Below are 25,916 nucleotides of genomic sequence, written 5' to 3'. Positions count from 1 at the left end.
GTAGGGACATTATATTGTGAGCCCCTTTGAGGGACAGCTAGTGACATGACTTTGGGCTTTGTAAAGCACTGTGTAATATGTTGGCACTTTAAAAAACAGTGGTACCTCAGTATAAGCCTGCTTTGGAATAAGTCCAACTTGGTAAAAGTCCTGTTTGGACACAAAAAATTTTGCTTGGTATACAACCTTTGTGCTAGAACTTGTATGGGTCAAAATGAGTCATACCACCACGCGCTACCCTTATTTACCTCTCCTGAGACAAAGCCACGACTGCCCACAAGTGTCAGTACGCCAGTTGCTACCATTCAGTGAACAACCCGCGCTATAACTCTTATAGACTCTTCTCAGCAAAGTGAGGTTGAATTTTCATTTATTTCATCTAATTGCTTTTGTATTTATGTATTTTAGTATTAAGCAGTGTATAAATTATTTCATACAGTTCCATCAATGTATAATATGCCAATAACAATAGAATTTTTTTTTTCATGGGAACAGATTAATCATTTTCCTTTTATTTCTTATGGGAAACATTTGTTTGGTATAAGTCCTGTTTGGTATAAGTCCAAAGATCTGGAACAGATTAAGGACTTATACCAAGGTACCACTGTATTGGATAATGATAATGTGATAATGTACAGGGCTGTTACAATATGTCCTGACAAAAGCTCTCCCTAATAAAGTTTTAATAGGTAATCTTTTCTAACTCAAAATCTAAAATGAAATAAAAGTTTGAATTGCGCCACATTGTTCTTACAACATACATATAGTGGTACTACTATGGACTTTGCAAATGCTGTGTAATATGTTGGCACCACATACATACAAGTTAATAATATTAATGATATCACAATACATAACTTTAATCCTGGCCTAAATTTATTGTAACCCTTGTTTATATATATATATATATATATATATATATATATATATATATATATATATAGTTTGTAAATGTGTTAGAAGTGTGTCATTTCAGATACCAAATGGGCCTCTTGTTTAGCATTGCTGCCTTACTCCTTCCTACTGCATGTTTAGCAGACAACATTTGTCCGACTCAGAGCAACAAACTTTCCGCAGTCTTTAATAATATAAAATACTTACAGTACTGGATGCTAGAGACAATGTCATATTTTATGTTATTGTCATCAATGTCATAACAAAAAAGAGATACTGTTCCATTTTAAACAGTAATATATTTTACTGTGCGCTCATTCATGTGAATAGATCCTTTTTAACCAGAAATGTTCCAGTGGTTACATCAATAAGGTTACCTTAGGAAATGGTAGCAGGACCCCCTGCTCTGTACTTGTTCATATACTTATCTGAAGTACAAATATTCAGATAAAATAGTAAGATCCAGGTTTGCTGGATCACCCAGCTTCACTGATAAAAATGTATCCTCTCCAGCCTTGGAGAGCTTTAATAAATCAGGCCCCTTGTGTTCATTCAAAGTGTCATTAACACGACTTACATATGGCCTGGTTGACATGGAACTCTGGTTTAATTTTAGGGAATTGTGTACTGGGTTTTTTTTATTTTGTTGAAATATAATAATGTAAAAGGTATATATATTACTTATTACTGTGTATTATAATTATACATTATAAGATAAATAGTGTTTTGTCATTTTATAAAGAGGCTGCTCAAAGACAAAGTATGGTGTATGTTTACTTACCTTATCTATTTTATCTAGGATTAAAAAATATAATATTTTTTATTTTAATTTTGAAGTAAGGTACATAGGATGTGTTGCTCAATCATACTTCATATTTATATTTGCATCCAATGTGAGCAGCCCTAGTCCCAGTTTTACAAGATTTTCAGACTCGTCTTAAGCTGCATGCACACGTGCAATTATTATCGTTGGAAAGGATCTTTCACAATCTTTTCCAACGACTAAGCACTGCACGATGCATGAACGAGTGCTGTACATAGATCACTGTTCTGCTCTATGGAGAGGGAAGGGGGAGAATGACGGATCGACAACCTGCTGCGTGCTCTCTCCCTTCCCTTGCATTAGGATCGTTTGTCGTCCATCGTCCGTGGATCTGCCAGGATGGTCGTTCGGACAATGGACGATGGGCACTGTACCGATTATCGGGCGAAAACCGTTGGACACGTGTACGTAGCTTTAGCTGCTTTGCTGAACGAATTATGATGTTTACAGAGCTATGTAGCTCAAATTTAAATTTACACACTCAATTGAATGAGTGACTTCCCTCTCCAAAGCTGCTGTCTTCAGAGGGTTACATATTAAGATTGAGGCAGTCTAAAAAAACCACAATATTTTATGATACCAATGTCATAGATGCATCCTGTATCAGAGATATATGTATTTTCCCATTTTCATTCCTCCTGTTTAAAACCAAACAATCTCCTTTAGAACCCTCTGCAGAATTCCAAGATGTAGACTGCCTAATTCTTAAATTCCACTTTGGATTGCTACTACTGCTAGCTGGGAGGATTTGCACAAATAACAAACAAATTAATTTTTTTTGCTTTAAGTTCTTTTTTAGAGCATGGCATGTCTCATATGACAGTACCTTCTATGGATTTGATTGCATGAAATACTAAACATATTTATTCAATAAGATTGTCGTTTCCATTGTGTATATGCAACAGCTACACTTTTTTTTTTTAGTAAAGGAGAGTGGGTTGGAGGCCCCTGATCCCTAAATAATTATGGTAGTGTATATTTGTTGCCTACCCCATGTAAAACATATTCAGGAACAAGAGAAAACAAACGAGAGATCTGGGGTTTGAAGGCAAGTATAGTGATTTGTATTCTAGGTAAGTTATATTCACATTCATATAACATACAATAATGGATAACTTGTTAAGTCCATATATATTGTACTTTGTAGTAAGAAACAGGTGGAGTTTTATTTCAGATCTCAGAACCAGAGATCATCCTAATCCAGAATGTTAGTCCAAAAAAAACCTCCCCCCATACAGCACAACAAAGGGAACAGAACTCTATGGGATGGACTTTAACACTGATTTTGTTTTCTTTTTATGTTATTGATATGTATTATCGTATGTTATATGAATGTGAATATAACTTACCTAGAATACAAATCACTATACTTGCCTTCAAACCCCAGCTCTCTTGTTTGTTTTCTCTTGTTCCTGAATACACAATTTTTTACTCAACATTTAAATATTTTATTAAAAAAGAAATGTTCTAAATTACATGATGTAAAACCTAGTACAAAAATATGTATTTTTTCATCTTGTGAACTAGATAATGCTGATTATTTATGATCTAATGTTTACATAAATGATAAAACGCAAATCATATTACAACAGCAAACAACTTTAAGTAATTATGAACAGTTTATTCTAGCCTTTGTTTTTTGCATTCAATTTTATGCTTATAAATTATATTATGCATTCTTGATAGTTAAATCTAAAAATCTTGCATTGTTTTTAGAGTAATGCTGCTGTTTCATGGTATTTATTATTCATGTTTCTGTGAATTTGTATATACAAGTGGGAAATCTTTCCCTGTGCTCGGTGATATGGCCAGTAAACAAACAGTAAACATATGCACATAAAAAGATGTTTGCTTGTCCTTGCTGCTCATTACAATAGTAAAAAGCAATCATTAAGAGTGTTTTGATGGCACTCTAATTTCTAAAATGAGCTTTTAAACTGGGTTAGTCCTGTAAGTGTTCTTGTTTCTTCCCATTAGCTGTAAAAATGTGCAGGCTGTGAATTACTAGTGACAGCGTGCTGCCCATTAACACTGGCTTTACTATTTGATTTGGGCCCAAAGTTTTAGATAAAATCTTAATTAATCTGTGACAAAGCAAAATCATGTTTAAAGCGTATTGAAATTCTGAAAGTAAAATGTAATCTATTGCAGCTTACCGTCTCTTAGATAAGGTGTCTACTCTTTTTCTGGATTTTTGCTCACTCAAAAATTGGAAAGTGATTATTTTTGGTTGTATATGCATATTCTTAAAGTTAGGATGGTAAAGTTGAGTAAAGAAACAGCTTCTGAATAACAGAGGAAAGTATTTTTTCTTTGGAGTTACAAATTTGTTGGACCTAGGATAGTTAGCATTTAAAATAGCGCTCAGCATTCAGAAGCAGGTCAGTTTCTGTTATTTTTTTAGGTTATTTTGATGGGCTTTGGCTTGCTTTGGAGTTGCTTGGTTTATCTTAGCAGTTGAAATCTTCAAGCTGTTTTGAGTTACAATTACATTCACGTACAGATGTCCAAGTCTGTACCAAGGTGCAAGAGACTTTTAGGGGCACAAAGGTTCTTAGGAAGAAGGGGAGTTTATCTAAAGTAAATGTTATAAGAGGTAACGTGCAGGCAATAGGCCTATTTTATTAAAGCTTTCCAAGGCTAGAGGGGATACACTCATCAATGAAACTGGGTTATCCAGCAAACCTGGAATGGATTTCTGCAAATTTATTTGCGATTTCCTAGCAAATGTTTGGAATCCCAGACCAGATCTATTCCACGTTAGCTGGCTCACCCAACTTCACTCATGAAAGTGTATCCTTGGTGAGCTTTAATAAATGAGGCCCAATATCTGCATCCATACGTCTGTACGTTACAGTGCTGCATGGAATACAAAGAAGGGACCATTGATTTGTAATCGGGCTGTAAGCACAGTAGTCTCTATGCACTTAAGATCTATTATGTCAAGCAAGTTGACCATTACTAATCTAGAGTAATTCGGAGTACCATTTACATTTTTTTTTTACAAACATTGTATTACTTGATACCAGTAGTGTTGCACCCTACAGAGAAACCAAGGCTAATCAAACAAAATAACGTCCTACAGCACTTATTAAGTATTAGTAATTTGTACCAATACTTAATAAGTTTTCTGCTATTTCTCTTGCAAACTCCCCCAAATACCTGTTCAGTCTGCCAATATAGATCATTGAATGCGGCTTCCTGTGTTTATGTGGCAACAATACTGCACTGCTCCTGTTTTCAGAGCGGATTTTTCACTGTCATGAAGGCTATGCCTGCTTGCTCTAAATTTGGATGAAGCAATGTTGCCAAAGGCTTTTCTCAATTCTATCAGCTCTGGTAGCACTGCCTCTGCTACTATAACGCTCCTACTGTGAGCTGCAGTGCCTGAGGGGTGTGTGAGGCAGAACTGAATGAGGGTTCGTCATAGTCAGGGGAGGTGTAGGGAGTATTTTTAATCTTATTTAGGTGGCTTGTGCATCTCTTAGTAACTGGATCTTGTACTTGTTTAAATTGTCACACTATTCTAGCAATTTCTTCATATGTTTTACAGTGATAAATATCACATGCATTTTTTTTAACTGTTTCAGTATCATAGTGAGTTTGTATCTGATAATTAGACACCATTCCGGTTCTGCAGGGAACACCCCACACTGTAAATTTGCCCTATGTAACATTCTTGGTTGCTATGGCATATGCACAGTTTTATACCAGTTTGCAGGCATTGTGCAGTAAAGCCGCACATACCAGATGTCCCATATTTATCTCATTTGCACAGTGACAAAGACGAAAGGACTTGGATCTAATACATTCAGCTATTTACAGATACCATACGGCAGATGTAATCAACAGTGAAAAAGCCTTTAATGAAATGTGTACAATAATTGTTATTTTCATATAATTATTATACTGTGTGGATAGAGTTTGAATATTTATTGGGGAAGATATGTAAGGAATTAATTGTGACTAAAGTAAAATATGATTAAAAAATAGGTTGTAATTATGTATGCAGTAATTACTTCAATGAGGGCTAATTGCTTGGTAAATAAAGATAAGTGAGTGCAGTCTCTTGTCACATTAGCAGAGATCTTCCAGTTTATGATTTGACATTCTCAGGAACGATTAATGAAGGTTTTCACCTATTCATATGAGAATGATGTGCTTGTCCATAACAAGCAATCATTTTCCACTTGGATGGAAGAAAATAATGTTGTATTTGGTGACAAAAATGCAGTATGTAAAAAGCAGCAAAAATGACAACTGAAAACATATCCTTTCTGTTCTTGGTTTCAGATATAGGATCCTCTGGGGCAAATTGTTATGTACAGTTTTATTATTATTCATATTGTATGAAGGCATCACATACAAGCAAGTGTAAAAGGAACTGTATTTCATAGGATTGCAAGATTTTCTGTGTATAAGAGAAGAGCGATGTCTTTAAAACGCTGCTTTGACACCAATCTAATAATCTGTTCACAATATGGATTGCAAAATCATTCAGTTAATCCAGAGTTGAAGTTGACAGATGTAAAATAACAGTATGTCTTTCATAAAAATATAAAAATCCAAAAACACCTAAAGCCCATTTTCAAGTGGTAGTCTACACATTGTAAACATAAAAATGGAGCTCTCATTACAATACCTTCTGGACCCACAGACTCCATTCTATGATCCAATGTTGCTGGTACACAGTGTTAGTGGACCTTCCTCCAAAGGGAGGAATCTTCCGGCACTCACAGTACAATGATGGTAAGACTTGACAAAGAAGAGACTTGTGAGAATCAACAGTTGGGTATAAATGTTAAATAGCTTAGGAAATAGTACAAGAATAATACAAATTTTTGAGGAGTATCTAGTTGGAGGGTAGAATTTGTCTTAAAGGAAAGTAGGTGATACAATAGTAATATTTATATGCCTCAGTCCTTCAAACTATGTATTCAGATGGTTTGGCATACAACATGGGCAAGGCTAAAATATAGAGGCATTTCTACATCATAAAGCTGGTCGTAAAAACTTATGGTGCATATTTACATATGAAAGTCATTTCTACAAAATTCACTGATTAAAGCAAAGGCTCTGGTTACCGTTAAGGGGGAAAATGCATTTACATAAATACCCCAACTTCCCCCCTTGCCCAAATCATAGATTCCCCCTTTACTTTATAGGTAAGCCAGCAGACTCCCCAACAACGACTGCTCTAGTCCCAACCTGATGGGCCACAGAATTCTGTACATGCATGGTGGTTTTTCGAGAGGACGTCATGGAGAGTCATCGTCCTAGATGTGTCCTAGTAAATGGCTTCTTCACTAGTTTTATGGAGGAACAGTACTTTGTACCTGCATTGGAAGGCTGTCTTATAAATCCATAAAAAGATTATTTAAGGAGAGTGGGCATGACCACAAATCTTTTCCGTTTTTTTTTTGGGTGGTCATTTGCAACTATCTCAAACTCAAATACAAAGTTGCCGGCCAACCTTGATATTTAATAAAAAAATATCTACAATTGAGGAAAGTTGCTAATGAATGTCATCAGAGGAGGAGGCGCTTGGGGGCCTGATTGATGTGCCAGCAGAGCATTCTGGGATTTGTAGTATTAGCAGGACATGCACTGTCTACCGGCGGCCAGCTCTAGTAAACATTTGGTATTTTCTCGTGGGCATAATAAAATTACAGTGTGGGTCAGATTTGGCTTGCGGACCTGAGTTTGACACCCCTGATCTAGAATAATATCATAGCTAAGCAAACCCCATGAAGTAATGAATCTATATAATCTATACATATTAGGCTCCACTATAAAACAGGGAATCAGACTTTAGTTCAAACATTCCCTCTTCGGAATCTTCCAGGCCCATGTGTTTCTACGGCAGTAATTGAAACCCCTGTTTTATAAATAGAACCCATAGAGTAAAAAAATGCATATATGGTAAATTTTATAAGGGGTTAGTAAATCAGACATGTCTCTTATCAGTTAATGTTTCATCCTTTCAATAGGAGTTTTACATTTATCTGTATTAGATTTAAATACTGACTTAAAAATAACCAGTGATGTTCTTATAATTTTATGTCATTTGCTTTCCTGCTCTTTTGTACAAAGACAGGAACATCTTGAATTGTGTCTGATCTGACAGGCAAATGATTGAATGTTCCCAACTGCTCTAATTTGTACAAAGTACAAGGCTTTAGCTCATGGCAGGTACAAAATAATCCTTATTTGCTCCAGACAAATATATGTAATAAAAGCTGAACTTACTACTATACAGCACCAGCAGGAAATAAAGGTGCAAATCCCTGATGTATGTGCATCTCAAGCCAAGACTTACTAACAGTTATTCCAACCAACTATTCCCAGAATACAAGTGCTTGCAGTATAAAAGAAGGAACATTCCAACCCTTTGGCTATATAATGTTTTTTTATAATTATTTCTAATCGGTGGCATATACAATGCAGACACTTTGCTTCTGTGCAGTAATAAATGTGCAGAAGATTTGTATAAAGATTGTAAAAGGGACATTGGTGTGGAGGGATAAAGCATGAGAAAAATTGTGGCTGCAAATTTACCTTCATTTGCTGTTATCTATCAGACTTCATACCTGAGCTTTTTTGCAAGTTAATTACGTACATTATCCTGTCTGTATTACAAGAAAACACTGTAAAGTTTGCTTTTATGTAACCATTACTGTACATGAATGTTGTACATGAAGTTTTAAAAAGTTTTTTAAAAAGTACTTTACCAGCTTTGCATTTTTCTATATTTATACAGCCAGGCAAAGGTGCCCATGTGTAATTGACAGCATGGAATGCCTAATTTTGTGTGGTCAAAAGAGGTGGTCAAAAACTACACAAGAAAATTCTACTTTCATGTAAATGGCATGCATATTTTATGAAAATTATACCGACTTCAACTGAAGCCAATTAATATCTGTGAGTTGTAGTTTGTTTGTCTCAGTTCCAAGTTAGTGCCATTTGCATGCTATTTGCATAAAAGTCAAATTTTCTGCATCTCATTGACCGTCTTGCGTGTTAGCACAGATCAGAGCAAAACTGTTGAATAAAATCTGTATAATGTTCATAAATAGTCTTATAGGTGAATTCACCAGGTCAAGAATGGGCTAATGGTTTCAGTATACTCCAAGGGTCAGTTTATTACCGTTACCTTGTGCTTGTGTTATTCTAGTGTGATCCTTATGCTAAATTGATTATACTTGGCAGAGAGCAAGCACAGCAATTCCAGATAATCTAAGATTTCAAGTGCAGGTAGATAGATTGCTTGGGGTCTGGAAGGGACCTGTGGACACATTTGTGGTCTTGGCTTTATTACTTAGGGGAGATGACTGTATTTCAGAAAATGACTGCACCATACTCTGTGCTTATTGCCACAACTTTTCATTGACACATCAGATTATTTAGGGAGCTTGAGGATTCTATTTAACATGAATTGAATACATATTGCGGATGAATGGAAATTGCTTTGAGTAAAAGGGTCCGTTCTGCAGGTTTTTGCTGATTCTGTATCATCAAGTATTATAGCTACTTACTTATGGCATATCACTTTCTATTTCATTTTATAATATCTTCACAGAGAGATGGTGAGTCCAATATACAATTGCAGTACATTCCTTTAAATTTGAAAGCTTCAGCAGGAATGTATCCCGTTACTTCTCGGTATCTTTTTAACTGCCTCAGAACCTCATAAATGGGGAGTGCCAAAGAATATCGGCAAGTTTTTAAACCTAAAAGGAACATAGATTGCAATGGTGCAGATTTTTTTTGCAATTATAACGTTGTTTTTAAAATCCCTTTTTGGCCCTATAAATACAGTACATGTAAGAAAAAAAACTGCAGACCAGGGGCTCGTTTTTATCTTTGTTTGCTCTTTTTTAATGTCCAAGTAAGTATAATATTTCCAAAAACCTGGTTGCTGATTAAATCCAAGATGTTTAATAATGTTTCTTTGTTTATAGCTGGCAGGGTAGATATTGGAGGTCCATTCTAATCACACACTATGGGCCATATTTAAAAAAACAGTGAATTAGACATTCTCTGGTGGGAATCTTCCAGGTTTATGTGTTTCAATGACAGTAATTGATTCCCATGAGGAAATGCTAGATTCCCTGTTTTATAAATAAAGCTCTATAAATAGTAGCCTTCTGTAATAGTTTTACTCAATTTAATAATAATCTACATGCATACCCTACTTGTATGTGAGCATAAGTAATAATTAGCCACAGTGTTCTAGGAATTTTGATTATATATTGTATTATTTATATTTATATATTTTATAATGATTTTGTACAAAAAGGTATACAATGGTTCAAAAACCTGCAAAATGCAGCTAAAATAAAAGTGCCCCTAAACCTTTATAATTTTTCTCCAATTATTTTGTTTTACATTGTAAACAATGCAGCTCCTTAATATCATGCTTTTTACCTTTTACTGTAGTGAACAATAAATTCAGACATTGGTGAATTGTTTTCATACTTGCTTGCTTATTGCATTTGCTATGCAAACCTAGAACAGAGGCACATAAATCTTCATATCGCAGTACTGTACACATTTAAGTCCATCGCAGTATTTTTTCAATAAGTGATCTGTTATTTATTGCTCTTATACATTCATACTGTATATAGGAAGGCAGAATACAGTACCAGTGCAATAGATCATTTTAGATATAGTTTCACTTAGTTAAATTGCCTGGCATTATGAAGCACAGAGAAACCTAATTCTAAATTTAATTTGCTTTAAGTAAATGATTCAAGAAAGAAAATCTTTCGATATATTGATGTAGTGAGGGTGATTTTGTGAGTTGCATTATTAATGTTTCAAGCTGTATCTGATGTGCTGAGTGTGGAGCTCAACCTGCTAAAACAATGATAATGATAATACTAATGGTGGTAGTTAAAAATGTGTTTTATACATTTACAGCAAAGCAAGAGCTTTTCTTTAGTCCCACTCCTCAGCAGTATATACAACAGTATATATATATATATATATAATTTCCTTGCTTCCCCGGTCATTCATTTACTGCTGGAGTACTGCTTAGAGAAAATCCACTACTGTGGGATGCCGGGATAGCATTTGACCAATCATTACTATTACACAGAGTTCATTTCATTTGACTGTTGCATTCATTGTCATTTGTAATGTAGTAATTTTTAAATTATTTTAAAATGTTGCTAAATATTTCCTATTTACTGCACTGAAAGGCTAAATAATGGTTTTAAAAATGTACTAGATGAAGGGGTAGATGTATTGGGGTTGATTTACTAAATATAAGCTGTTTCCATTGCCAAATGATTTATCCCCTCATAGGATATTTCTCTTACATTAATAAAGAAGCTTCATTGACTTTCACCGTCCAATCATGTGCAAGGAAAAATATTTTGTTTCCCTTAGAATTCCTTGTACATGATTGGGTGGTATTTGTAAAGTAAATTATTATCACATTCCCTTAACTAAGTGAATCCCTTTATCCCTTGCAAGGTGATAAATCACTTTGGAAAATGGACAGTTTAAATAAAATGATTCTCCTCTGATCCATCATGGATCCGTTCATCCTTCATGGATCCGTCCTGGCAGGTCCACGAATGACCGTAATACAAGTGAAGGGGAGAGAGTGCAGCGGGATGCCGCTCCATCGTTTTCCCCTCTCCATAGAGCAATGCTCGTTCATGCATCTTTCAGTCTTTTGTCATTGGAAACGATTGTGAAAGATCTTTTGCAACACCAAAAATCTAACGTGTGTACGTAGCCTTATTGTCTCTGCAGCAAAATAGTGGCTGGCAGAATATTAATGGGGGAAGAAGAGAATTTAGCATAGAGGATGAGGGAGACTTTAGTTAGATTACCTAATTGTTGAGTTGGTACAATAGCAAAATTTTGGGGATGCAGTTGAATGTCCCCTGTGAACCTATGTCTAGAGTTGGTCGAATATCTCACTTTTCGATTTGACAGCTATTCAATTGAATAGGGCCATTGAATGTCAAATTTGAACACCATTAAAGTCAATGGGAGGAAAATTTGGGTTATTTTTCGGGACTGTGTAGAACTGCAAGAGCAATCAGGGGAGCAGGGCTGCCAGCTCCGCTCCCCTGAGCTCTTGCAGCCCCAGCATAACTATAGTATGTGTTCTTGGATAGAGATTCTCTATCCAAGAACACAGGAGTCCCACTGGATCCCCAGGCACTAGAGACTAAATAGGAACAAGTCTTCCCACTCATTCACCTCTAGTGCTCGGTGATTGACTGGGGAAAGGAAAATCCTGATGATGCTAGATGAGCACTAGAGGTGATGAATGGGGAGACTTGTCCTCATTTAACCTCTTGTGCCCGGGGATCCCACACTGACAGGAGGATTCCCATGGCTGTGCAGCTGTGGGAATCATCCTGTCATTGTGGGATAACCTGTAAAAAAAATAAAGTTAGTTACACAAATCACAGACATTCAATAAATTACTTTAACATTAAAGCATCTTTTTTTAACACATTTTTTTACACACAAATTTGCAAAGTCGAATCCCGTGTTTTTCGGGTCGGGTTTATCCGAATTCGAACAGCCATATTTGGGTCGAATATAAGGATAAACCGAAATCGAACACCAACACTACCTATGACCTGCATTGGTCCCAACATTTGTCAGATTGTGCAAGCTATATCCAAATATAACAAGTTTAAGATACCATATAAAAGAATACACTTTCTGTTAAAATATATTTTAATATATTTGTGAACAAATTAGGCAATCTGTGTTGGCTTTGGTAAAAGCATATAATGCAGAAAATATTTGATCTGGCTGAGTAACTGCTATGAGCAGATCAAAGGTTTGCAAGGTCACCCATTTAAAAGAATATGTAAATAGGGTGAATGTCCTAAAAACAGTTGTTAAGCAGCAAAGATATAGGTTTTGTGGTATGAATAATCAAATTCATGTTACTGGAATACAATACAGTATATAAAATAATAATTTTCAGTGATTATAGTACAGTGAAAATCAAAATACATTATATTTTATGCATTTCCAAGAGCCACTGAAAATTTTTATAAATGCATAGAGTACATTAAAAGTTGTATGTACTGACTAGTAGTATGCCACAAGGAGAATAAATTTGGTAAACATTGGTTTATACTGTAATGTATTTCTGCAAGGTGAATTGATAGATGCAAACCTTTAATGCAACCCTCATCAATGTGCACAGTAACACTGCAAGGAAAGTCACATTTCCAATATTTATCTTGCAGTAGCCTAAGGAAAGACATTGAGTCAGTATTAGTAAGTTCTGGGTACAGTCAATCAGCTCTGGTTATAAGTAGCTGTGCAGCAGCCAGCCTATTTTATTCAGTAAGCAGCCTTACAATCTAATCTCTGGAAATTACTTTTTATGTGCTGCAGAGCAATTCACATCTTGAAATCCTTTATCATTTCACTTGCATAGGCAAAATGCTCCTATTAGTTGTTTTAAATCTCTATGCAAGAAATAATTTAATTTGCAACTAAGTGCAATATTACTGTATACCAGTATTACAGGCAAGAGAAAAGCACTTCATTTAGTTATGTTTTCTGAAAAATGCCAGTTATTTTACAATTTTCTGTATATTACCATTCATTGTCCTTCTTTAACCAGGAGGCAGCAAATTCCACTCCACTGAAGTTACTGTGAAAGAGCAAAATACATTTAGTTATATTTAGTTAAATATTATTTAGTTATATAGGGCAAGGTAGACAGTTTTTTTCAGTGCAACCTTTTAAAAATGCATAGGGACTTAGATACCTAGACAAGCATGTATCAAATAAAAATTGTTTGCAAGTTGATACATTAGAATGCACATAAATGCATCCTAATGCACATTAGCATGCAATAAATTGTATTATGATGTGTGGAAACTTGTATTATAAAGTGCATTACAATTCACAAGTGCATGCTAACATTTCTCTGTGTGCTGAGTATCCTTATGGGCTGTGGCTACAATTGATGCTCAGTTTAAAAAGCCCTCATTTGTAGCCACCCTATAGTGCTGTAGAGATACTACAAGTTTAAACATCTACATCCATGATAAACAGGTCAAGGAATTATGGGACAGGTAGTTTCAAATGCTGAAAGTCGTGCATAAAAAAATAATTGGTCATCAGTATTGCTTGTGGTCACCCTCGTTACTGATTTTCTATTCCTTATTCTTCACTATGTATCTGTATCAAAATTTTGGCAGGAATTTTGCCCATGCAAGGAAAACCACGAGGATCACAGTATTGATATCTTCACAGTTTACTTCAAATCTGGTAAGATTAGCACTTAATTGCAGCAGTAGTAGTGCCTGAGACCTTACACTGCATATATACAAGGAATGCTAAAATGTCTTTGTAAGGCCCTGGTGCCACACTCGCCGGACACCAGTCCACCAATCCAAAACTGCACTCTTCACCTATAGCAAGCACCCGCTCAGCCTCGGGAGACTGGTTGCATCTCCCAACACACTGTTGCCCCCAGGACTTAATGCGCAATGGGCTGATTGAGGCTGGTTGACCAGGAGCCCACAGATAAAGCAGTACAAGGTTGTACAATGGCAAATCCAGAATATAAAGCCAAGGTCATATATGTGTGATCAGTTCATCAGATAAGGTACCCAAATCAGAGCCGGGGTCACAGGCAAAAGGTTGGTCTAGGCAGCGTACAGTGGAAAGGTCAGGAACAGGCAATGGTCAGCAACAGTAAATAAAATGAAACACACTCCAGCACGGATTAGGCTAGCTAAATGCTACATCGGGCACTGGTAGCACAGAGAGCAGAGAGGTTATAATGACCCAGCAGCCAATGGGAGTGTGGGTTGGAGATCGGGAACTTTTCTGTTCATCAGCTGCAGCACAGCTCCAAATCCCCTTCAACTGTACCGTCCCAGTGCAGGGGATGCTGGGATATAAAACACAGGTAAAGGGAAACAAGAATGCTGCAAGTCGCAAGGCAGAAGTCAGTTCATTAATCCCTAGATCTCCTCTGCTGCTTTAAGCACTGCCACTGGAGGAAATAAGCAGGACCTGCTCTACTGCGGTGAATCACCCCGGAATTGTCAGCCTGGAACGTGTCTCATAACATCCTATACATACCAGAAAGTGCACTGCTTCAAGGATGCAATTCAAGACAAAAGGGTGAATTTTTTATTATATTTCTAGGACCAAATTAATAAGACAAATGTTTTACTTTAACAATAATCACTTAAAGTAGTATAAAGTTAAACAAACGGAAAAAAAAAATCAAGCTCATATTGGTCGACACCTCTGGTGTCATAATCACTTCTGTATTTTTTTGATTTGGTGTTACCACTTCCACAAAGCCCTAAACTCTATGCTGTCTAAAGAGAATGCTACAAACTCAACACATTAATTCATGGTTATAACTATGCCTCCTGGCCTTGTTACTATTAATAAAATAGGTGCCAGTCCTAATGCATAATTCAAGATTAAGTTAAAACAAGACATAAAAATTAAATCTGACTTTCACAGAGTAATCAAGTTTAAAGGAGTGTCAAAATGTTCTGCAGCCTTCGGCATTGATGGAAAGGTCACCCTTCAGATCTATGAAACAAATGTAAATGATTGTAAATTATATTTGTGACGCAACCAACCATAAACAATTGTGTTCATGTAAATTATGAAAGGCAAATAATATTTCCCTAATAATAATGATTATGCATTAAATCAGACTGGTTAAATTTTGCTCTTTAACAAACAGAGCTAGAAGTGGGGTTCATAATTTAATTAAAATGAAATCCACACCACAAGCCAATAACCTTGGAGCAAGGAAAAAAACAAAACATTATTACCCCTGTTCATTCACATCGTTCATTCAAACTGCCAGTTTATTACCCTGTAATTTCTGTGTTCTCTTTATTAAAAAAAAAAGTACAGGGGGGCAGGAGAGAATGAGGATAATGTCTGTGTATGTCTAACAAACCAGATAAAATACATACAATAAAGTAAAATATAAAAATAACTACCAACAAAACAAATACAAGCTTAGGTAGTACCATTACAGCAAAGACAGGAACAATAGGAGGAGAATATGTCTGCTTTAAAATCACATGTTTTATAATTTCTGTTTGGTGCATGTACATTGTAAATGTTGCTGCTAATGTGAAAGAAGCCAAATAGTAGTGTGGCATCATATTAGTCACTGCTGCTCTAAAACACAGGTCAGCAAACTTTTTTGGACACTAGGTCATTTCAGGGGTAGGCAGGGGCACACTAGGCCGGACTCTCTAAACGTGCCCTATTTACCCCCGCGGCGCAAGTGTCAATGCCGGCCGCAGTAAATAGAAAAGGGAACCACAACACGGAGGCTCAAGAGCGGCATGCGGCTCTGGTAGTTTGTTTCGGCTCCGCCGCAGGTTGCCGGCCGGGATTAGGCCGGATCAGCCAGGGGCGTTAGGCTGGAACAAACTACCGGCTAGGCTGTATCGTATCGAAGTTTTCCAACCTCTGCCCTAAAGGAATTTGATCAGTACAATTCAGGTTATCATTAGTTATTTGGCCAGTGTAATATACAGCATGCTGACCATGTTGTACAATGAGAGAAAGACGCTGTAATTGTACCACTGCATAGTGTTAGTAAATGCTAAAAGCCATCATCTATGACAGCTCCTCTTTCTCCATCCGATATATAAAGTACACCATTTCATAAAGCAAATGTCATCAGAGACTAGCTGATCCCAATTCACTTTCCATCCATCATCTTGTATTTCTTACATCAGCTTTTGCAGCTCAGATGCCACAGCCCTTCATGATTCAGTCTTATTAGGACCTGTCCAAGCCATTCCCAGCTTAGACTAAATCATGTATTGGATTCTCAATAAAATGTTGTAGTGAGCTGCTATAAAATGAAAACCACTATGAGAACATTTGATTTATAATGCTGCATCTTTGCTTGATATCGTAATTTCTGTGTATGCAATATGTGTTTATTAAACAGAAAAACTATTGAAGGTGAAAAAGAGTACTAGAAGTGAATAGGTAGTAAATTATAACCCAGTGTCCTCAGCACAGAATTATGTAAAGCAGAACTCCAAGAACAAAATCTAAATACACTGATTAAAGGTGGGTGATTTATTTACAAAGGGATTTATATTTGTGCTCATAAACCCCGGAAAATTACACTACCTATCGCAGAGCACCTCCGGGAAGATGATGATTCTTATAGTTCAGGAATACAGTGATGTCCTCTAGCTGCTCCCTACAGAGCTCTAATAGGACACTAAAAGAGCAGCAGTTAACTGAATGCATTCCTTTTCTTCCTCTTAGCATGCTTCTTGACAATTACTGTATATGCAGAATACTTAATTGGCTCCCCGCCTTGTTCATCCTTCTACCAGTTCTGCTGTATAGAGGGTTGCAAGAGGCTCATACCAGGTCAAACTAAGTTATATACACGTTGCATTAACATGTAAAAATTCAGAGAAAACTGCAATTTCTTTCTTCATGAATCTGCCTGGTGTTCAGCTTTAAAGGGAGACTCCCACATGGCAAAATACCAGTTAAAGTAGTCCTTTCCCAAATCAAAAGCCATTTTCTATTTTAAAGAAGGTAGAATGGAACCCATTCTGTTTAGCACTTACTTCTACACAAAAGGTGGAACATTATTTGTTTGAAATGATTACAGCTAATCAGATGCACTGTCAGCAGCTAGTTAGATACATAAAAATTGATTTGTGATGACTGGATGCCATTGTCCTTTGAACCTTTTATTCTGTTTGCTCTTTGGAGAAATGATAGTGTTTTGCTTCCTAGGAGCATCTAATCTAATTGATTTTTAGTAGATGCTATGATATATTCTTCATTTATCTCAGCTACAGGTGAAAGCTGTACAAAAATAAAAGAAGTGATTCAGACACAACAGCTGCATTTAATTAGAAATGAACATTTTTGTATATAGTATAAAAGAAAATAGTTTGTCTCTATGACATTTTACTGCTGTTTTTCTATTGTTATAAGAGTCCAGACTAGACTATTGTGACTAGTTGTATGGGCCACTAACAATAAGAAATTGCCTTTTAACCCATAGAAACGTCCCAGGTTCTTATTCATATTTTGAATACTTGTATTTTTCATAACACTGTCTATATAAACTGTCTAAAAAAATGAAGAGCTCGGGGATCTCATGCTGTTCTTGTACATGTTAACTGAGGGATGGGTCCAGCAATGATCCACACCAATATTAATTATGATGGCATATTCAGTTTAATTTTCTATTCCCTTTGTTCCATGGCAGGGGAAAAGATAGGAGCAGTTATAGGGGTATTTTAAAAAAAAGTTATGAAACCAGGTACCAGGAGCCCCTGCGTTAGGCTTTGCCTCTGGGACATCAAAAAAGGAGAATATTTTATAAGTATGGCTTGAAGTTTTAAAGCACTAGTTTTACTAGGCTATTATGGCAAGCCATAGTGAGTTGTATTTTTGCCTTGCAATTTAAAGGCCTTCTTTTTAAATGCCTCCAGGGACCCAGTATGCATGGAATTTGTATACTGTCCCACTTTTTAGGAAAATCATGACAAGTTATTTTTTTCCACCTAGTCTGTATTGTAGGATATAACAAAAAAAGAAAATAAATAAATCTGTAATAGTGCTTAAAGCATTGGAGAAGATGTTGGTGCAGGAAAACTCTATATTATTTTAGCTGTCTGGGGTGCAGCATGGTGTAGGACAATTTGTTCGGGCTCTAAACAGGTAATATATTTGTAATAGAATCACCTCAGACTCAAGCAAAGAAAGTACAAAAGGAGAAAACAAATAAAAAAGGCTTACAAGAGGTTGTTGTGAAAATTGATTGCCAGAAAAATTATGGTAACATTATATTCAGGTACTAACATATTAATAAAAAAGAAACAGTAATTATATAGCGCCAACATATTACGCATTGCAGTACATTAAACAATTCTCTAAACTTCTATAAACCCCTTTAATTTTTTTAGCAATTGTAATATTGTGTACAGCTGACCTTCGTTTCAACTGATTTTACCTGCTTTTACCTTACTAACAGAAGCTGTAACTGATGAAAGTGTTTCTGATCTGTCTGCAGCATCTTCATAACTTGTGTTTTTGCTCTATTGAAAAAGCCTTTCTTGTGTTTTTTTGCAGATGCACTTTGAGTGTTACTCTTGAACAGGCTCTTATTCTTGCTCGAAGTCATGGACTGCCTCCTCGTTACATCATGCAAGCTACAGATGTCATGAGAAAACAGGTATGCAGATAATTCTATTGATGCTTCGATAATTCCAGTTTCTGTTACATAAAGTTATGCTGGTATTCCAACACATCAGATATCTTCACTGCCACCAAATCCAGGAAAGGATATTTCACCTCTCCACCTCTTTTAGAGAGTTTTAGATTAGCAGTTCATGCCAGAGCATCCATGCTGTAAAACTATTTTAAAAAAATACCAATAAAAAATTACACTATTTTCTGTATGCTGCAATGGCAAAATCTACAAAAACCAACATTTCTGGGAGCACTGACATCCTTATCCTCCGCTGTGCTCACTTATTCCTCCTGACAAATCTTAAGTTGTTAGAGGACACAATATTGATGCAGGGACTGGTAATTCTGAGCACACATTGGGCCTGATTTATTAAAGCTCTCCAAGACTGGAGAAGATACACTATCATAGGTGAACCTAGATGATACAGCAAACTTGAAATGGATCTGGTCCAGGAGTGCAAATATTTGATAACTGATAGCAGATGACGTTTAAGGAATCATTCCCAGGTTTTCCCATGGTTGTCTATCTTCTCCAGTTTTGGGAAGCTTTAATAAATAAATTCCAATGAGTTCTACTTAAAAATCAGTGAATCTGACATCAGGGAATATTTCAGTGAATGTCAGATTTTCTGGTTTATAAATAGAACTCAATGAGGTCCAGAAAATGATACTCTTGGATGTGTTGGAGATTTACATTACATAGTTACATAAGTCCATCAAGCTCTCTCAATAGTGAAATGAATAAATACAAAAAAAAAAAAATTCATAAGCAGTACCCTAAACCCACAGCTGATCCCAAGCCAAGTAAGGTAAATAAAAAATATAAAGTACACAAATAAACCAAAAAGATATATGGGACGTTCAAGGCAGTCATAAATCACATAAATTATGAACAATTTTTATCATTTTTATTAAAACATCAATATAAAACAGTATTATTTATTATCTGAATATATTAAAACTAACATAAAAACATTTTCACCATTTCGGTATGTAACTTCAGACAAAGGCTCAACATGATATAATGCACTTGACGAGTTTCACAGAACTTTAGTCTACTTCTTCAGGAGATCTAAAAAACCCATATGTTGCATTTAATTATCTTTACAATTTTCCTAAAATTTTTAAATCAATTGTATTCAACATAAATTTCGACTTACTTTTTCTTTGTTTCTTTCCCCTTGAGTTCATAATTGATGTTATTTATGACTGTCTTGAAAGTTCCTTGAAATATGTTTTTGGTTTATTTGTGTACTATATAAAATTAGGGGATGTGGCAGTTTATAGAATTACCAGATGAAATATCACCCCCCCATAAATAAAAAATATAAGAATGGTTCAATTTGCCATTCTAAAGAAGCCTCAGCCAGCAGTTTCTTACATTACATCAGAAATTGGTGGTGCATGCAATAGTAGTGCTGGGTGTTAAATGTCTTGGTTGCAATAAACACTTTTACACATTAACTTTAGTGACAGGATCTCTTTAAGGTGAATTATTTGTAATTCCTTGCAGGGATTAAAGTTCAAACATGTTTCAGGATGGGGTTTCTGACTCCATAGAAAATATTTGAAGGCTCAGAATAGCATATCTTTTTTACACTTGATTGAACCAATAAGCATATAAACAGAATTTTTTTTTTTTTCTATCAACATCCAACAAGGTACTCTGCCATATTATAAATAATGGTGTATATATCCTTAAAAAATATCACAAAATATATATATGGATCAACAGCAGCTGCCGATCAGTCTAAAACAATTGATTTTTAATTTTTCATATAATCATTTAGCATCCAATTAACTCTTTCCCTAAGCACAATTCCAGCGGTAGAGTTGCCTCTCTGCTATTTAATTGTACATTTTAGTGATTTATAGTGGAAAACGGCTTCAGAATCTCTGGGAAAAGACATCCTGTTGACATCAGCACTTATTGTAATGGATACACCACTAATGCAATTTTTGGCAATGTCTGTTAGCACTGATGATTTAATCGATAGTCTTGGCTTTGTTCATAACGCACTTGAGTAAATCTATCTGAAAAGCAATAGAGCTTCGGTCTATTCAGAAATGGGTTTAGTTTGGTTTGTATTTGTTTATGTATTAGTGGGCTCGATTTAAATGGTTAGCCGAGAATAACATTTTTCTGCAATAAATATTTCATATTGTAAATGAAATGCTAAATCATGGGCTAAGTGTTACAGCCTAGCATGTGTACACTGAAACAAATGGCAGGAATATCAAACAAATGTAGGCCCAATCAATAAGGCAAATAGAAAAGTGCATTTTATCTTTACAGCCCAACTGATCCTAGAAAGCTGGGATCCCATGGGCTAGCATACTCTTCATTGCATTATTGATAAAAGTAGATCTAAAACCAATCACCAAAATCCTTTAAATGCTTTAACACAATAATGTGTTTTCAAAGTAACAACATTTTTACATATGCAGTTTCATGGAAATATTATCTACTGATTCTACCATAAGGGCCTAGTTCAGACACCGCCTGTGACAACTCTTTTACAATTTTGTTCCTGTGTTGTCACCTTATTACATTTATACCAGATGTAACTATTAACAGCCATCCCAATAATTGTTGTCTATGTGTTTGCTGCAATTTTCCCTATTAGAATATCTGCCCGGAGCAATGACGTGTAGTTGTGTCGTGTATGTAAACGTCTGATTGGTTGCTTGGTATTGTTTCAGCTTTTTTCATACTTTTTTCTGGTGATCATCATAGGGCAGTGATCATAATCAAAGCATTTATCTTGTAAAAAGAAAAAAAGCTTTTCATTGTGGGGGTCAAAGGGAGGCGACTTCTGCTGGACATAACTGGAATGAAAGCCAGAGTTGGTATAACAATTGCTGAAAAGAAGTGGTGTAGAGAAGGCAAACCAAGTGCTTGCTCCTTTCAGGACCTAGTTTAATTCTTTTTGCTGCCTAACTGTTACAATGCCAAAGAAGCAAATATATTTGTGTGCACGACAAGACATTGAGCATCACATCATTTATTCTGAATGCGCCCCCCCGTACCCTAGCAATGCATCTATTGCAGTGAACTGGAATACACAGTAATGCACCCTCATGCATTATGGTATGGTGATTTGTTAAACCTTTTTTTTGTTTTGTAAAGCCATCCCTAGCCCATTCGCATCTACAACTGTAAACCCAGGAGGCTGTGAATATAAAAGAGCTACATAACCTTTGTTAAGGTATTGAAAAACCATTAAATGAAAAAAAAAAAATATATATACATATATATATTTATATATATATATATATATATATATGGGAATTAGGATTAGTGCAACACACAACCATAAAGTCCCAAACCGTGCCCTTCTCAAAAAAAGGTTCCTTCAGCATAAAGGAAAGAAATCTGCTTTTCTTCAGCAAAAATTGTAATAGAAAAAAACAAATTTCAGGCAGCTAAAGAAAGTTGTAAACTAGCACCAAGGCACTCAGGATAAAGTCCCACGGCTCTTGGTTGTAGCTTCCACTATTGGGGTGCGTTCTGCTGTAGTCTTTTCTGCAAACTGATAGGAAGTTACTAATCTGAATACGCACATCCACTCAGGTTATACACAACTCATCTCTCCCGGAACCCCCTTGGGATATAAAGCCCCACTTGCCAGCACATTAAACTTTCTATTATTGCCAAGTCCTGTCTGACTGAGGGTTTCTCCCTGGGCAGGTTCAAGGTTGGCCCAGCCAACATTTCCTTCTATTATAGAGCCCAGGACCCTGGAAAAGGGTTTAACAAACCTGTATGCATTGGTTTGTATATTACCCCAGGCTTTTTCCCAGTACCCTGTCCATCTAAGGGCACCCCAGGGCAAAAATGAGGGAAGTATATTACCCATCTAGAACGCAACCCTACATTCTTGTAGAATGTATGTATACCAAATGTATAATCATCCTGTTAATTTTTGTTACCTAAAAAAAAGTTAGGCAGAGAAAACAACCTGAGGTGCCTTGCAGAGGAACTCTATTAGCAAAGCTATGCAAGACATGTGGTCTTATAGTCTAAGCTAAGTTGAAGAACACATTTTCACCCCTTCCCCCAAACTCCTTGGAAACATAGTCAATTAGTGCAGTAGTTATTGTGCCTTTATTGTAACATAGTAACCTTTTAAAATACTAAATAGAATAGCATAATTCAGAAAGAATAGAATGAAATTATCAGAATACATTAAAAGAATTGTAACTTTAAATTAAATGCAAATAAATTCTTTATTACCTAAGTAATTGTAATTTAAATATAATTAGGGATAATGGCCATTGTAACAACGTGTTATCAGAAGCATTAATGTCACCGTCATTGACATCCATGGAAAGAGAAAAAATAGAGTCCTTGATGAAGGGATGCAGTGGAGTGAGTCTTACAAGACAAATTAAAACATAATCATCATTCTTAGTATCTTGCTTGCAGAGTATCTTTTATCATATATTCATCAGCACATCTTCACAAATTCTGGGTTAACAAGGTATCTTTTGAAATCATGAGTTGGCTCTTACACATATGCTCAAATATAGAATTTCTTCTTGGATAGGAAAATTCTTTCATAATTGGCGTATGTGAAATTCTTTTGTAAATCCTGAATAGTAGAAAAGGATTAGATGAAGTACCGATTGAGCATCTGTCTATTTATTTCATGCATTTCAATACATTCTCTAATTGTAATTTACAAATAAGTGAAATGTTTTACTATTAATTTGTATTTCTGTTCAACCATCAATTTTTGTGATTCATACATTTTTGCCAATCTGCTAGAATAAAATGGTAAAGCCACAATTTAAACTTCAATCAGCCATATACACTGTGGGGTGAAGTGATGTGTAGGCACAGTCTGATTGACCTCTGGCATCCATGCTATTGGGGCCAAAACTTTTGTATTTTAATTTTGGATAAAGTAAGGGATATTTAAAACATTTTAACTATTTTAACTAATGTTTCACACAAGTGAAAAAAAAGAATTCCCCTTTTAGATGGCTTTCGCCAGAACAGATGTCCCTTTTGAAAATTTGTTTTCTATTCCCCAACCAGTGACAACTTAAAATTTTGCAGTTTTCCTCATTTTCTGTCCCATGCTAATAGCGGGTGGTTAAGTGGGTAGTAATCTGGCCTTGCTGTGGGGCCCCAGGTTTGAATCTCAACCAGACACTATGTGCATGGACTGGTCATTTTATATTATTACCAATATTATTTATATACTGTATTTACATAACACTAACATATTATGCAGAAATGTACATTAAATAGGGATATTGCTTGAGCCTGTGGATGGAAATGGAGTAGGAATGTTGGAAATACCTCTGCCACGTGCACCCCATACTATAAAGCATTATCAGGTCCAACCAATAATATCTGTCTAATGACTATGGAAGTCTTTTCAGGTTACTAAAATCACGAACAAACATTTAATATATTGTAGGTTTCCAGTCCTTAAATGTGATGGCTACATCAGCTTCCTCATTTCAGGATAAGAATGCAAACAAGTAAAAGCAAAGACAGAAAATACAAATTGATCGTGCCAGAAATACAGTGTCCCTGTCACTTCTGTGAACTGAACTGGGAGCATAAAAAATAAAACCTGTAAACTACTAATCCTCCCATCATCTGCGTAATGGGGATTAACAAAGAAACATGCTTAAAGTTCAGTTTGGGTGGCAACCATGGCTTACCCAGAGATAAAGTGAAAAGGTGTAGCCAGCCAGGCACAAGGAAGTGTTCACAAAAATAATTACCTAATGCATAAAGCATGTGTATTTAAATATATTTATATTGGATTATTGGTTTTGGGATTAGATATGCTTTAAACTAGACAAGTAAAATAGTCTGTTCCAGAAGTATTGCACAGCTGCTCAGACAGGCAGGAGCACTACTTGGCTCCTAAGAAAATGGAAGACATTTACTGGGCTGCTACTTAAACTTTTAGTTATTTGACCACACAAATAGGGAAAATGTAGAATTGCTGATAAATCAGACTCCAAGTAAGAGAACTTGTGGGTGTCAGATATTTGTTAGACAGAGGGAAGCTGGACCTAAGACCTACATTTAGTTTATAGGGTATATAGAAGTGTAATATTTTCAAACACAGATTTTCAGCCCAGCCACCCCATAGACAAAACTATCAAATTGTATTTTGCTGGCTTTTCTTGCCTGGTATGGTACCTAATACAAAGTAAAAGCCTGCAGAGTTAGGTTTCGTCAGTGTCATGTATTTCAATTTCTCTATAGCTATGAGAATTCTGAAAACATTGCAGAACATGCTGTTAGCAGCCCATTCTCATTATATCACTTTTAACTTTTATTGTTTTAGGTTTAGTAATCTGTGAATCACTCCGTTTCATACATATCTGGAAGGCTTCACTAGTAATTTCTCCCTGTAGCAGTTGGCAACATTTCAGTCTGCAGTTTTACAAAGGACCATTGGTGCAGAAAAGTCTTTGCTCTGTTAACTGTATGTGCTCAATATGTCTGATGATTATTCATTATATTTATTCATTTTATTTCATATGACTATTTCTATTTCCTAAATAATTACATGCAGACTTCAGTAAAAAGTCAGTAAAAAAACAGATGTGGGATATGGTGCATGCTTAAAAAATAATGCTTATATTGGTCACCTTTTGTCTCTAAGGTTTAATTCTTTGTAAAAATAGCACTGTTGCTACAACAGCCTAAATCGAAACTATAGCCAAGATGGTATGGGCAAACTTTTGCCATAATCTCTTCCAGTTATGTCACACACCTTTATCTAAGCACCCTGTAGTCCAAGATCCTGTTACCGCTGAATTCTACAAAGCCACTGTCTTTGATGAAGTCTTCTAGGTCCTCCACGAACTCCTTCAGCCATTGGGTGGCTACTGATAATGCAGGGATTGCATTGTTCCTGACAGCTAGGTCTATTTCCGGCACCATTGGAAAAAGACCTGGGCTCTACCATTGCGTGGTGCATTCACT

General features: G+C 35.8%; 1 protein-coding gene across 1 annotated transcript in view; it reads left to right on the top strand.

The window, feature by feature from the left end:
- The window catches only part of PREX2 (phosphatidylinositol-3,4,5-trisphosphate dependent Rac exchange factor 2), a 180,269-nt gene that overhangs the window by 141,175 nt on the left and 13,178 nt on the right, over positions 1-25,916 (top strand). The window contains exon 38 of the mRNA XM_072411080.1: positions 18,833-18,935. Within this exon, the coding sequence (XP_072267181.1) occupies positions 18,833-18,935 (103 nt within the window). The remainder of the gene's footprint in view (positions 1-18,832; positions 18,936-25,916) is intronic.

Source organism: Pyxicephalus adspersus, chromosome 5 (assembly GCF_032062135.1).
Source record: "Pyxicephalus adspersus chromosome 5, UCB_Pads_2.0, whole genome shotgun sequence".
Taxonomy (NCBI): Eukaryota; Metazoa; Chordata; class Amphibia; order Anura; family Pyxicephalidae; genus Pyxicephalus; species Pyxicephalus adspersus.
The sequence above is the reverse complement of the archived record's forward strand: the minus strand, read 5'-3'. Positions and strand labels throughout refer to the sequence as shown.